This window comes from Sabethes cyaneus, chromosome 2 (genome assembly GCF_943734655.1).
Source record: "Sabethes cyaneus chromosome 2, idSabCyanKW18_F2, whole genome shotgun sequence".
NCBI classification, from domain to species: Eukaryota; Metazoa; Arthropoda; class Insecta; order Diptera; family Culicidae; genus Sabethes; species Sabethes cyaneus.
In genome coordinates, this window is record NC_071354.1 from 237,761,286 (window position 1) to 237,774,822 (window position 13,537).

Here is a 13,537-nt window from a genome sequence, read left to right on the forward strand (position 1 = left end):
TTTTCGGTTGTTTATTTTTTTTTAGTTTTTGGTTTGTTTTGGGCAATCTACGGCAGATTTTTGCGCGGTTGGCTGTGGTTTAAGTGGCTTGCGTTTCGTTTTTTAATTAACTTGTTTTTTCTTCTCTTTATTGCGAGCGTATCTTTGGCTTATCTTCATCCATATCATTATCTTTTTCTATTGTGGTTTTACTGTGGTGTATGTGTGCTTGTATTTGTTTTTTTCTTCTCTTTCTTTTCTTGGAGTCAACAACAACTGTCTAAAACCTAACAACATACAATTGATAATAATAATAGTCGATTTCGAGGCAACAACCGGCTCTAGAATACTGTGGTCTAACCATTCAATTTCAACTGATTTTTCACTCATTTTTATATTTTTTTCCCTAAAAAAACATTCGTTTTTACTATGCTGTTTTTTTGTTGTTAGCTTTGCGTTATCATCCTGCACTAGTATCGTTCAAAGTTATTGTCTACTATCTTCTATTTTGATAATATTTCATTACAATCAGGTTAAGAAGGAAGGAAAATTGATGAAGGAAGTTTCGATTGCAAGTAAAATTTTATGCTGCCTGCCTGGGGTATGAGAAAATAAAATAAAAGTGCGTAACAGTTTTCTACGGTAGAGTAACTTAAAAACCTTTATGATAGTTGCCTCCTGCTTAATCTGTATCTTTTTTCCTTGTATTTGATAATCATGATAATCTATAGCATAACGCGTTGGGATAATGTCAGTATGGTTTGCTAATTTGACTGATTTCGTGGCTTAGAATGGCTACGATTTCCTGTTTTTTCTTCTTCTTCTATGATGTATGTATTTCTCTACGTAGATTAAAAGATATGTTTGCACTACAACTGTATCAATGTTTTCGATTTGCTAAACTGGTTGGCTCGCTGTTTTTATTATAGTTCTGCTCTAGCTTAGGATTTTGGGACGTTCAAAATAGACAAAAAGCTCCGCGCGTACTAAAACATGACAAACAGTCTTGCAGAGAATTCATCTCGCTTTCGATGTTCTCTGATAGTATTTCTCTAACGAATGCGTATAGTTAAAAAGTTATTTCTTTTAAGAATGGTGGAAAATTCGAACTCCGAAACTCTCGTGCTGGTTCAATCTCACTCTTGCTACTTATCACACTCACACTCACTCACACGGCTTTGATGTTGCAATGGAAGAATTCAGGATAGCACACCGGTTAACGTATCTCTTTCACGTGTATAGTTTTTTTAAGTATAATTACTCTTAAAAGGTAGTGTGACACTTGTTGGAACTGGGTGAGGCTCATTCTCATCGGTGTCTCGTATCTTACAGAAACGAACAGATCGTAAATAATACTGCTACCACGCCGAACATGAGCACTACATCCCGTCGGAGGTTCCGATCCCGGTAGAAGGGTCGCGTGCTGAAGCTCTCCTTACGCGTCTGCCGCAGCAACCACAGTGGAATGAGTAGGTGCATTACGTCCGGAATCATGAAGCCCAGATCGCGGACCACCTGAAAATGGCAACAGAAAGAAGAACTTCAGTATTTGAGTGTTAATCAACTAAGGGATTCATCCAACCTGATGTGGATAACCTTCGCCGCGAAACACGTTTGATATGAACTGGTCCACTCCGCTGGCCAGGATGTGCAGTATGGCAATGCCGACGATGGCGAGCGTCTTGCGTGAGGTTACCACGTTTTCCGCGTTGGCCAGATGCAGCACGAAGCTGGTTGATATGAGTTCGGTGATCTGGAAGAGAATATATTCTAGTTTTAGACAAACTGTTCTGTTTGTCAAATTCGGAACTTACCGTGAAGAACAGCTGATGGTTCCACTGATTGTAGTACTCGTCGTTGTAATAGTTCAGATAGGCCCACCAGGCGTAGTAGTGGGAGAAGATGGACAGCAGAAACAGGACGATCATCGTGTACCGGACTCGGTTTTGCAGTAGCAGCTGGGTTAGATATTTGGTGCATTCGTACAGCGATATGACGCCGATCACGATCAGCAGCCACATCTTCATCGTGTTCTGGGTTGCGTTGAAGTACATGTGCTTGTAGGAAGCGATTCCCGATTCGTAGGTTCCTGAAATGATCGAAAATTATGAAACATTCCAAATGATTGTCCGAAAAATGTACCCTTGAAAACCGTATCCCAACAGGAGCAGGAGCAGAATCGTTTATCCACATAGCGGGAGTAGTTCTGCCAGAAGTACCACAGCACTGCAATATGGGCTGGAGGAATCAGTGCTGGACCCAGACTACCGCAAGCTCCTGGCAACCATCGCAGAATCTCCATCATCATTTTGCACGGTTGTTTGTGTGTTTGTGTTCTAAGGAATAGAGTAAAAGTATTGAATTTGTTAGAATTATTTAAATTGAGGTATTTGCCACATTATGGTTAATTTATGTGTAAATGGCCACGGTGTTGGTCTAACAAGCCAGTCGTCGTATGTTCGAATTTCGGCTAGGCGGTGCTGCTAGATAGAGTCGGTAGGATTTTTGCACTAGCCCCGTAACTGTCCTGTACTCTAATAGCCGGCCGTGAAGTCTGTCGATAAAGAGGGGTCAAGTCTTAGAAAGACGTTTAAGTTCACAGCTCAGTTTGAATTGTCATAATTGTAGATGGGTACGGGACGGGCCTGCTCCATACTATAATTTTGATGTAGACGCATTATACTTATTGCAGAAAAAGATCACCTGCATGCTTACTATTGCATTGCTACGTATTTTGACAAACAAATCTCTCGAAAGACCGTAAGTACTAGCCATGGTTTTGTCAGGTCATCAAAGCAACCATCGTTAAAATAGAAGCGTGATGTGCGAACCGAGGCAGATCTGCGAAACATCTGTTGCTCAAGCCAGATCATTCTACATACCAAAACCAAAATTCGTTTAATTTCAAACGTTAAATCCGTATTACTGTACGCCTGTGTCACTCAGCGGAGGCAACACAAAAACTGCACGTATTTTTTAATCGCTGCCTGTGATATATAATTCGTGTCTAGTGGCCTGACAACTGGATATCCAACGGTGGATCGTTATTATAATTTAGGAAACGAATCACACCGGAATAATGGATATGGACCCCGGATTACGAGAAAGCACAACGATTATTGGAAGCTTGGTACTTGGAATTTCAGAACTCTTCTTGAACCAGCAGGCGCGTGTATCCTGGCACAAGATCTGAAGAAGGTGGAGGTCGAGGTTGCTGCCGTTCCAGGAAACAAAAAAGTGCGATGAATAAATATAGACAGTAGAATTCAATTGGAATAGTTTTCTTTTATTTAAACGAAGTGTGTTATTAGGTGAAGGCCCATTAATGACCGTCTATGCGTGTCGAGAATTAAGGGCAAATTCTTTAATTACGCCCCGACGAACCACAAACTCGATGATGATGAGAAGGAGTTCTATGATCTTCTTGAAGGGACATATGGAGAGTGTCAGAGAACATGGCATAAAGACAGTCATCGGGGATATAAATGCACAAGTCAGACGTGAAGAGTTCTTTCGCCACGATACTGGTAGGGAAAGCCTCCACCTACTACAAATGACAGTGACCTGAGGCTAATGACGGTCGTTGCAGCCATAGAAATACCTATCTGTAGTAAGTACTTATTTTGCACGACGGAACATTCGAAAGCACACCTACCTGGTAACACCCTAAAGGAGAGGCATGCCTTCAAATCGACCAAGCTCTGCTTAATGGTCGGCACTTTTCGAGATGTCATAGATCTGTGGTATTCAAATCGAGACCAACGAGGAAGATACGACTGAACATTCAGCGATTGTCAGTGAAAGTAGTTGCTGTGGAGTACTCTCGGAAAGCTGATCGGAGTGAATCAGAGAACAATCTGTAGAGAACCTGAGATGCTATCAGTACAACTCCGCCTGCAAAAGACGGATCTCGGTAGAGGCTACGGCTACTGAGAACCATAGCAAAGGGTTCAAAGCCCCTAAAAGGTGGCTAGTTTTAATAGCTGATATCCATGGCTATTACGTAAAGACTTGAATAGGTAAATCCCTAAACCAAGGTGTTACGCGACCCGTACCAGGGGATGAATGGTGGAAGCTGGAAGGGGTTCTATAGATATTCTGCCGCGACGGAAACTGTAGAATAACAGAGCCCAGGGCGCCCTTCACAGTAATTTGCCCTTGCTGCCTTTGGCGTAGCTAGAGGGGGTGCCAAAACTTTCCTCACTGGAATTTGAAAACCGGAAAAAAAATCAGCATATATGTTCCCAATACGTAGATGTATTTTTGCAAACATGCAGTTGTTGTCATCGTCAGTAGCCTAGAACCGAATTGGCTCATGCTGTTTCAAGCAGTCGTCTCCATTCAACTTGATTTTGGACCAGTCGTGGTGAATTTCCCAGTCGTCCCAGAATTCGCAAAGCAGCCATATTGCACGTTGAGTCTCATTATTACTGGTGCTGGTGTGGTTGTTAAAGAGAACTGTCTTCGTCGCACTTTCGTCCGGCATCCTTGCGATGTGTCCGGTCCATTGAACTTCGTCAGATGTACGATGGGAATCTCTCCAAGCAGTGCCTGTATTTCGTGATTCGTATGGCTCGGTCAATCTCCGCTTTCAGTTGGTACTCCGCCAAATATTGTCCGCAGTACCTTCTGCTCGAGGCACGCATTTGTTTTCTTTCAGCATCTTCCTTTCATGCTTTTGGTCACCCACGCATTTATATTTAGCCCAATCCTCCTAGACTCAGCTTCCAGTCTGGGGTGGATTGCTTCCGCCGTTGCATAGTTCCGGGTTATAATATAAAAGTCATCCGCAAAGCCAAGGAATTAGTGAAAATTATGCCTCTCGTTTCGATGCCTGCTCATCTGATTATCGCTTAAGAGGGATGTTGAACAGCATGCAGGATGAGCCTTATCTCAACCCTCGTCGCATCTCGAAAGGGCTCGAGAGTGTCCCCGAGATGCGCACGAAACACATCACTCGATTCAACATAGCTCTGATCAGTCGCGTCAGTTTATCCGGAAACCGTGTTCGTGCATTATCTTCCTTCCTTGTATCGATGGACTGTATCGTATGCTGCTTTGAAATAAATGAAAATGTGATGAGTGGGCATGTTGTTCTGCCGGCATTTCTGCAAGATCTATCTATCGCTATAGGTGATATTGGTGACCGGAGCCATTGCTAGCATTTCTCGGGCCTGTTTATAAAGATCTGCCGGTAGATGGTTTTTACCAACGGCCCGAGTCTTCGTTTGAATTTTTGGAGATCAGGTCTGGAACATTAATATCTTTGGTACCTAGGTTAACTTCCGTTTCTTCTTTTTCTGCAACTTCGCCATTGAGGTGTTCATCAAAGAACTGCTTCCCCCAGTCGGCCACGTCGCGGTCGTTTATGATTAGATCCCATCCCTCATCCCTACACATGGCAGCTTTCGGTGTGTAGCCCTTGCGAGTTTAGTTCACCTTTTCGTACAATTGCAAACTGAAAAGTTTTCCGCTGGAACATTCTTATTACTCTTTACTTCGACATGCCGACTCGGCAATAGTTAATAAAATAAATGAAATATTCATGCTGAGAACATTATATTTGGGTGGTTACTAGTAGATCGATGTTTTCATACATATTGAAATTTTTTTTGGAAGGCACCCCTTGGGCCCCCTCCAGAGAAAATTCATAGTTACGCCAATGAGTGCATTCAGCCGGTCACTGATGCAGTGGACTATTTCTTACCGAGCGTCCTGTCTCTGCCGAAAAACAAAGAAACAAAAGAGGTGGAGAGGAGTATAGGGGAGGAACAGGACCCGAACGATGCGCTAGCAGAGGTTCAGTCCCGTTCCTCGTCTATCCTCAACACGCCGACTCGTTGTGAGTCGACAGACGAAGATGTGGCTCTTACTCACCATTCACGGGACTAGATTCACTATGCCTAATCTCTGACTGTGTGCTGAAGGGTGAGCTGAAACAGTGGGAGAGCCGAACAGTCATGGCCAATTGAATGGCTGTATAATCGCTCAATCAAAAAAATGTATAACGCCGAGTATTAAGGTTACTCAAAAGTTGATGAGTCTCAATAAGAGAATTGAAGCACTAATAGGACGCAGACTGCAGTATCTAAAAATAGGGAGATCTGGTTTGCGTCACCGATCAGGCTAGGTTTAAACCAAGTTATCCTGATTGGCACCTGTTTCACTCCAGCTACCAGCGTATCACTTCCTCAATAAGTGAGCTTGAATAGAAGAGAAGCTTTGAATAAAAGTATATTCAGCTGTTATACAGCCAATATCAAGGAAACAAACGCTTAAGATGCAATTATACGGCCAAAATATTTGTTGGGAGGTACTACTGTTGCAGTCAATTCCCGTATGTGATTTGACACAGTGTGCCAACAAGTGACTAACGATGGTTGCAACTGTGACACACCAAAACAGAGAGATGCCGAGATGCTAGAGCTTCCGAAAGGAGACTTCTTGTGGATGTTCGAAAGGCACGATACGAGAAGTTTCCTTAAAGCGATCACCGGAATTAGGAACCGGATCGTGCCAACTCCTGTTATGTGCAACGAGAAAGAGGGAAACCTGATTACCGGAAGATCGGCGGTAACCAAGGCTAAAACGAGGCTAAAAAAGCAGCTATAGAGCTGAAAATCGGCAAAGTAATTGGAAAAGGTTTTGTAGTAAATTATAAAACTAAATCAAATTTTAAATCAAACTTTTGATTTAAATGGAAGTTTGACCGACATTTGTTCTTCATATAAAGTGTTTCTCAGTTTTGCTAAAAAGTTACATTTTTTATCGCATAGGTATTTTTGATTGCATTTGAAACAAATTAGGTAATACTTTTTTGAATCGAATCAGTTTATGATACATTTCAAATTTCCTCTATATTATTCAAGAACGCATAATCTTGACTTTCGTCATTCTCCGAATTCTTTCATTTTTCGTCGTTTGGTTATTTTGTATTTTGTCTTTAATTTTTCGTTTTTTTGTTTTGCTAAGTGTACTCCGTCAACTTTTCCATCGTTATTGTCATCTTTTTGTCGTTTTTGTTTGTTTTAAGATTATTATAGTCACTTTAATGGCTCGTGGTTTCTGTGGGACTGGAATTTGAACCCGAGTACTCGACGTGAGAGATGTGAATGCTAACCACTACACTGTGTTGCCCTCTTGTTTTTTTTGTTGTCTTTTAACGTTTGTTGGTCGTTTTTCGTTATTTTTAACATCTGGTATTCAATCATCGCCTTTTTGTCTCTATTCAGTGATTTGTTTGTCATTTTTTATTGCTTTTTGTGGCGTATTTGGTTTGATGGCATCGTCATTACTGACTTTTTTGGCGTAGCCTGTCACTGTTTTGCTGATTTTTAATTATTGCTCTAATACCTTTAGTCAAAGGCTACATCTATTTACAGTCTTTTCGTCAACAGTCGTATGGCTTTTCTGGCAATTTTGTCGCTGTTTGTAACGTTTTTGGCGTCTTTTAACCGTATTTTTGTCGTCTTTCAACTTTCCGCCTACTTGTCTTCACTTCTTCGTCATATCTTTTCGCAGGCATTTCACTGCCTGTTCGTCGATTATTTGCTATCGTTTCATGGTTCTTTCATCGTCTTTTCGCTACCTTGCATTGTCTGTTCGTCATATTATCGTTGCTTTTTCGGAACCATATATCCGTCTTTTTGTAATCTCCTTATTGCCTTTTCTCCGTATTCATCATCTCATTGTCATTTCTCTGTTATATTTTTATCGTCTTTTCATGTTTTTTTTGCCATCTGGCCATCGTATTTTCGTTTTATGACATTTTGTCGCCTTTTCTTCGTTTTCATTGTCATCTTTTTATCATCTCTCGTCCTGCTTGTTGCCAAGACAAAAAAATTGTTGTATTTTTCTTGTCTTTTCGTTATTCTTTCGGCTTCTATTTGATGACGTATATTCGCCATCTTTTTGCAGATTTTTTTGTATGTTTTTTCGATGTATGTTTGTATGTTTCATTCCGCTGTCTTTTGCCGGCTCTTCGTTGTCTTTTCTATTTATTTTAGTCGCCTTTTCATCGCTTTCTGAAGGTCCAAGAGTTTTTATTTCTCGCGTAAAAGGAGCATATTGAACATTAATGCATATTGAAATAGGATTCCATCTACCTAATTAAAAAGAACAATCTTATTCGCTTAATTTTGAAGTTCTATCGCACTACAAAAAACAAATTACGGAGCTGCCAAAATGCGGGAAAAAATAAAAATGAAAATAGCCATTTTGCCGCACTTTAACCAGGAAAATATCAGTATTACTATAAATAGCTGCCGTCAAAGCGAAAAATACTAGTTTTTATTAACAGCAATAAAGCAAATCTTCCATTTTTAATACACTTCTCATTAAAGAAAAGTATTCTATTCGCTTCTTTCTCTCAGAAAGAATAAAGTTATGCTTTTCGGGATATTATTCATTGCATGAGCGTACACGTACTTTTCGTCACTAAATGATACTTTCAATCTTTTCCGCAAAGTTTATGAAAATCCGTAGATTTGAGCACTTGATCCGTAGAAAATTCCTAAATCCGTAGAACTACGGATAAATCCGTAAATCTGGCATCACTGGATGCAAGGTGAAGAAATATCGAGTGCACGAAATGATTGGTTTGACGGAAAGTGATGGAGAGGAACAAAGAGCTTGGAAAAACTATCTTATCTAAGCATTGCCACGAGGGAGAACTTGGTCAATTATCGGCGAGCGCGAAATGAGTTGACCTCATTTCTAACGAGAGGGAACAGCACTAGAAGGAGGATAAAGATCGTTAAGAGATTAAACAACCGTTCCGAGCTAATGAGACGCGCTAGTTCTATGAGAAGTTGAACCAATTATATCGTAAAGGATACACATCATAGCCTGAGATGTGTAGGAACCGGGAGTGAAACCTGATCACAAACGAACGCGAAGTGGTCGACAGGAAGAGGCGGTTCTTTGATGGGCATCTCAATGGCGATATAACAGAAGGAGACGGAACGGAAGTGAACCTAGGAATGCCTACAAAGGTTAACAGCGTGCCGGTTACCGATCTCGAAGAAATCCGTCGAGAAATCGGTCAGCTGAAGAATAATAGAGCCGCCGACAAAGACCGACTACAAAAGTTTAAATTACTGGACAAAGTAGTCAAATCCTCCATCAAAAAAAATCGACTCCCGGCAGAACTCTACACTAATAGCAAAGAATCACTAGCAACGGCACTTCACTGGATAATTTCAAGAGGGATTCAAGATTTGGCTAGAGGAGAAACTACCGGAGGAGTGGATAGAAGGTGTGACTTGCCCCATCTATAACAGGGCGATTGGCTAGATTGCTGTAATTACCGCGGCATTGCGCTGGTTTCTCAAGGTGCTCTCCCAGATTTTATTTCATTATTCCCAATAGCTAGAGAATTAGCAGGGCAGTATCGGGCGAGGTGTATAGAGGCCCGTGTTATACGGATGAAATTTTAACTCTTCAACAAATCCTCTAGAAACATCGGAAGTACATCGTACCCACGCATCATATTTTCGTTGATTTCAGGGCAGCATACGATACAATTGAACGCCAACAGCTCTGGCAGTTAATGCATGAAAATGATTTTCCAGACAGACGGATGCGCTTGATCAAAGCTACCCTGGAGCGAGTGCTGTTTCAGGTGCACTCTCGAGTCTTTTCGATTCGTGCAGAGGGTTGAGGTAAGGGTATGGACTGTCCTGTATGTTATTGAATATCGCTATTGAAGGTGTGATCCGGCGAGCGGGTATCGAAACGAGAGAAACGGTATTCAGCAAGAGTAGCCAACTTTGGGACGGCGGAGGTAATCTACGCCAGAATAAAAACTTGCACTTACCGCAATTGAACGAAAGATGTTTTGGACTATTTTTGGTGGAGTACAAACGGAAAGCGGAGAGTGGCGGAGGCGTATGAATCACGAGCTACAGACACTGCTTGGAAGGATTTCCTTCGTACACCAGGCGAAAGTTGGGAAACTACGGTGGGCCGGCCACGTTGCAAGGATGCCGGACGACTATGCAGTGAACCCCATTCTCTTCAAGAACCCCACCGACACCAGGAATAGAGGGGCCTAATGTGCTAGATGGCTTGACCAGATTGAAGCCGACTTGCGTGTGTCGAGACGCGCAATGAATTGGCAACAAGTAGCCTAGGACCGAGTACAATGGAGGGGAATTCTTGATACGGCAAGAGCCTCTCGGTTGGTAAAGAAGAAGAAGGAAGAACTGTTGACTAAAAATGCCAGTCGCAGGCTGAAAACCTCTGAAATGAAAAATCTAATCTAAAGATGCAAATCTTGATTGGAATACGATCGTTGCTCACAACGCTGGAGAAATAGACCGTTTTATCTTAGTTCAAGATAATTAACAGGTACATTGAACTCCATGGCTAAAGTTAGCAAGGCAAAGTCTGCTTCGTACTTTCGATAAGCAGTATAGTGGCGAAACACATGCTGGTAGCTTCCCTTTATTCATAGGCGAGGTGGTAGATACTTAAAGCTTATAGCATCGCCTAATACCTCACCCCACTGACTGACTGACTGGAGCAACATTCGAAATTGGAGTGTCAAATGGGTTACGGTCACGACAGCAGTAAATAACAGCAAATAAACCCCCGAAAGCTTAGTAAAGTTTGTAAATAATATACACCTGTCTGGCCGGCGCGCGGCTGATGATTATCGGCGGTTATGGTGTTATTCCGTGTCAACAGCAAACTTCTTTCGAGTAGGTACCTATTTCCCAATGGCACACAGAATTTCCGAACAGATAACCAGAACTAAGAGGGAAACTTGTTGTGGCATGCTGGGAGTGATGGAGGCGCTTGGTAATTTTTTTAAAGTGCAATTCAAGTGTGATGGGGTGACTTTCGTAAGCGAAATTCTTTAGAATACTTCATTAACAACTCAAGAGTTCCTCATTGCACCTGTTTGTTGGTTGGAATTCTGCATAGGCTTGAAATAGTATCCCGACTGCATACTTTACACTGTCTATTTTCCCACTCAAATGTTGTACTCCTAATGAATCACGGAAGAGCTTAAGCTGAGTTCATTAAATTACGGACGAACATGGCAGCTGGTGGTGTTTCATAGGCAGTTAACCAGTTCCCTATAGTCGGGTGAAACATGACGCTCGCTCGATCTGGCTCTCTGTTTCACTGTTTCTCGGTGTGTTTTGTTGCATGATGGGGTTTCACCGGTTGTAGAAAATTTGTCTATCCATCGTGTCTAGGTCCCGCCGGTCGTTGTTTCAGGTGCTTCAGGCGGCGGCCTGTGATTTGTGTTGCGGTGTGCAACACAGAGTCACTGTTATTCTAACGAATCATGTTGAGTTAGAATGTGTCTGTCACCAAAATATTTGCTGTAGGTTCGTGGGAATGTCACCGCTAGAAAATAAGCATCAATTGGGTCTGTCGTGTTTCTGTCGTTTAGTTTACAAAGCTAATAAATAACAGTCAACTTCTAGGCTCCAGTACCAATGCTTAAAATTGTCATTGCAGGTGTAACTATTTGTAATTTAAATGTTATTTTTCAACAAGTGTTGAAAACATATTTATTAGAGATGTTAGCGGTACATTGAAGGCTGAGTCGAGTTTATGGTGGATTATAAAATTACCGACTGAGTTATTCGTTATCGAACTAATCTTAGTCATGGTCTTAAATTTATATTTCCACCCTACGACCAAACACAAGAATCACCCGCCCCAGTGACTCAGGCTTTCCAAATCATCATCGCGTCTAACACGAGTTAAAATCGCTTTATTGCTGTTTTCGTTTTTTGAGTGAATTATTTTAAGATCATTACAACCCAGGAGGAGGCAGCCAGCGGCGGCCGCTGCGTCGGCGAGATCAACAGGCAGCCGCACGTCAAATAGCGAGCGGCAAAAAAAAAACTTAAGAAAAACACAAAACGCACGCACTTTTTTGGGCGAAAAATATTCTCAGTCAAATGAAGCGGACCATCATCCACTTGTTTTTTGTTTTCGTTTCATCTGTCTCTATCTGTAGCTGTGGGTGGGGATCGGAGACGACATGAATGGGATAGGTCATGGGTGGATGCCGGTTCTGTGTAATTATCCTGTGGGAAACCGACAGCTGCTTCATTTGACCGTCCGCCGATTTGTCGGGAGATATTTTGAAGCGCCAAGAAATGCGGCGCACCTTGCCAAGAGTACCAAGACGCATAGTTTTCCTAGCGAGAGGTAATAATGAATAATTGTGATCAAGGGAATTTTGTCAGGAAATACTTAATGATGATAGCAGTACAAATGTATACTGGCGTGCCAAGGCCTAAACAGAAGGTGGGGCACCGACCTTTCATAAACATCTTTTGGTCTAGAGAGATCAAGTAATTGTAAGATAGTGGATTTATTTTTATTCAGTTAAGTTACTTATCGCAAAGATACATGCCGATCAAATTATAAACTCTCCAAAATTTGCCTGGGCAACCCATTGGATTTGAACCTAGAATTGAAATTCGACGCAAAATGGAATTTGAATTTCGACTGAAAAATTGATTTGGAATTGGAAAAGTTTTCTTTTTATTTAATTTCAGGTTTCGTAGTCTACTAAGACGCTCCAAAAAATTTCAGTCCATAAAATTGGCGTTATGTTTGGACTTTAATTTTGGTTTGAAGCTCTACTTCAAACTGTAAGTCCGACATAAAATTGACTTAGAAGTTGGATTTGCAATTCACTTCGAATTGGACACAAAATTTTACTTAAAATTAGACTTAAAGCAGAACATGAAATTGGACGTAAAATTTGACTTGAAATTATACTTAAAAGTGGATTTGAAACTGCTCTCGAAACTAGACTTTAAATTTAACTTGCAACTTTACTTTAAATAGGACTCAAACTGCACTTGAACTTGAACTTTAAATCGGACTTAAAACTGAACTTGAAATAGGATTTAAAATTGAAATTGAACTTTTACTTGACATGGGTCTATGAAATTCGACTTGAAATTGGAATTTAAATTAAATTTGAAATTTGAATTGAGATTGACCTATTTTTACGCTGTAAGTTTATTTATCACAAAAATACCTTACTTATTATTAACTTTACAGAAAATAGTTTAGACTTAGAAAATCGACTAATCGCAGGATGGCGAATCTATTGTTACTTATCATAAAAATACCGGCCGATTCGGTTAAAACCCTCTGAATTTCCGGTGCAATTTAATTAAAAATCAAAGCTAAAATTGAACTAAAAACTATACTTGGAACTGGACAAGAAATTAGAGTCTAGATGGTACTTGAATTCGGGCCTGTCATACACACTTAAATAAAAGCACCGAGCACGGCAAAATTTTGCCGACATCTCAACAGCCGAACGTTCGGTAAAATGTCGATGGTGTATATCGACGTTTACGGATCTTTAGTAACGTTTGGCAACATAAAAAATTTAATCGAACGGTCGGCTGTTGAGATTTCAGCAAAATTTTGCCGAGCTCGGTGCTTTTATTTAAGTGTGTAGGGCAATAAATGAGACAAGAATTGGGAGTAATTTGAATCTTTACCTACTTCAGATTGAACCAGAACTTGGACTTTAAATTGGATTTGAAATTAGTCTCTAACCTTG

At 41.0% G+C, this 13,537-nt stretch overlaps 1 protein-coding gene across 1 annotated transcript in view; it reads right to left on the minus strand.

Moving 5' to 3' along the window:
* Window positions 1-1,305: 1,305 nt before the first annotated feature.
* The window catches only part of LOC128737748 (uncharacterized), a 44,689-nt gene continuing 32,457 nt past the window's right edge, over window positions 1,306-13,537 (minus strand). Inside the window, exons 2-5 of the mRNA XM_053832451.1 lie at window positions 2,122-2,315; window positions 1,794-2,068; window positions 1,562-1,732; window positions 1,306-1,494 (exon numbers count right to left, since the gene is read on the minus strand). Coding sequence (XP_053688426.1) covers window positions 1,306-1,494; window positions 1,562-1,732; window positions 1,794-2,068; window positions 2,122-2,287 — 801 coding nt within the window. The 5' untranslated portion in view covers window positions 2,288-2,315. The remainder of the gene's footprint in view (window positions 1,495-1,561; window positions 1,733-1,793; window positions 2,069-2,121; window positions 2,316-13,537) is intronic.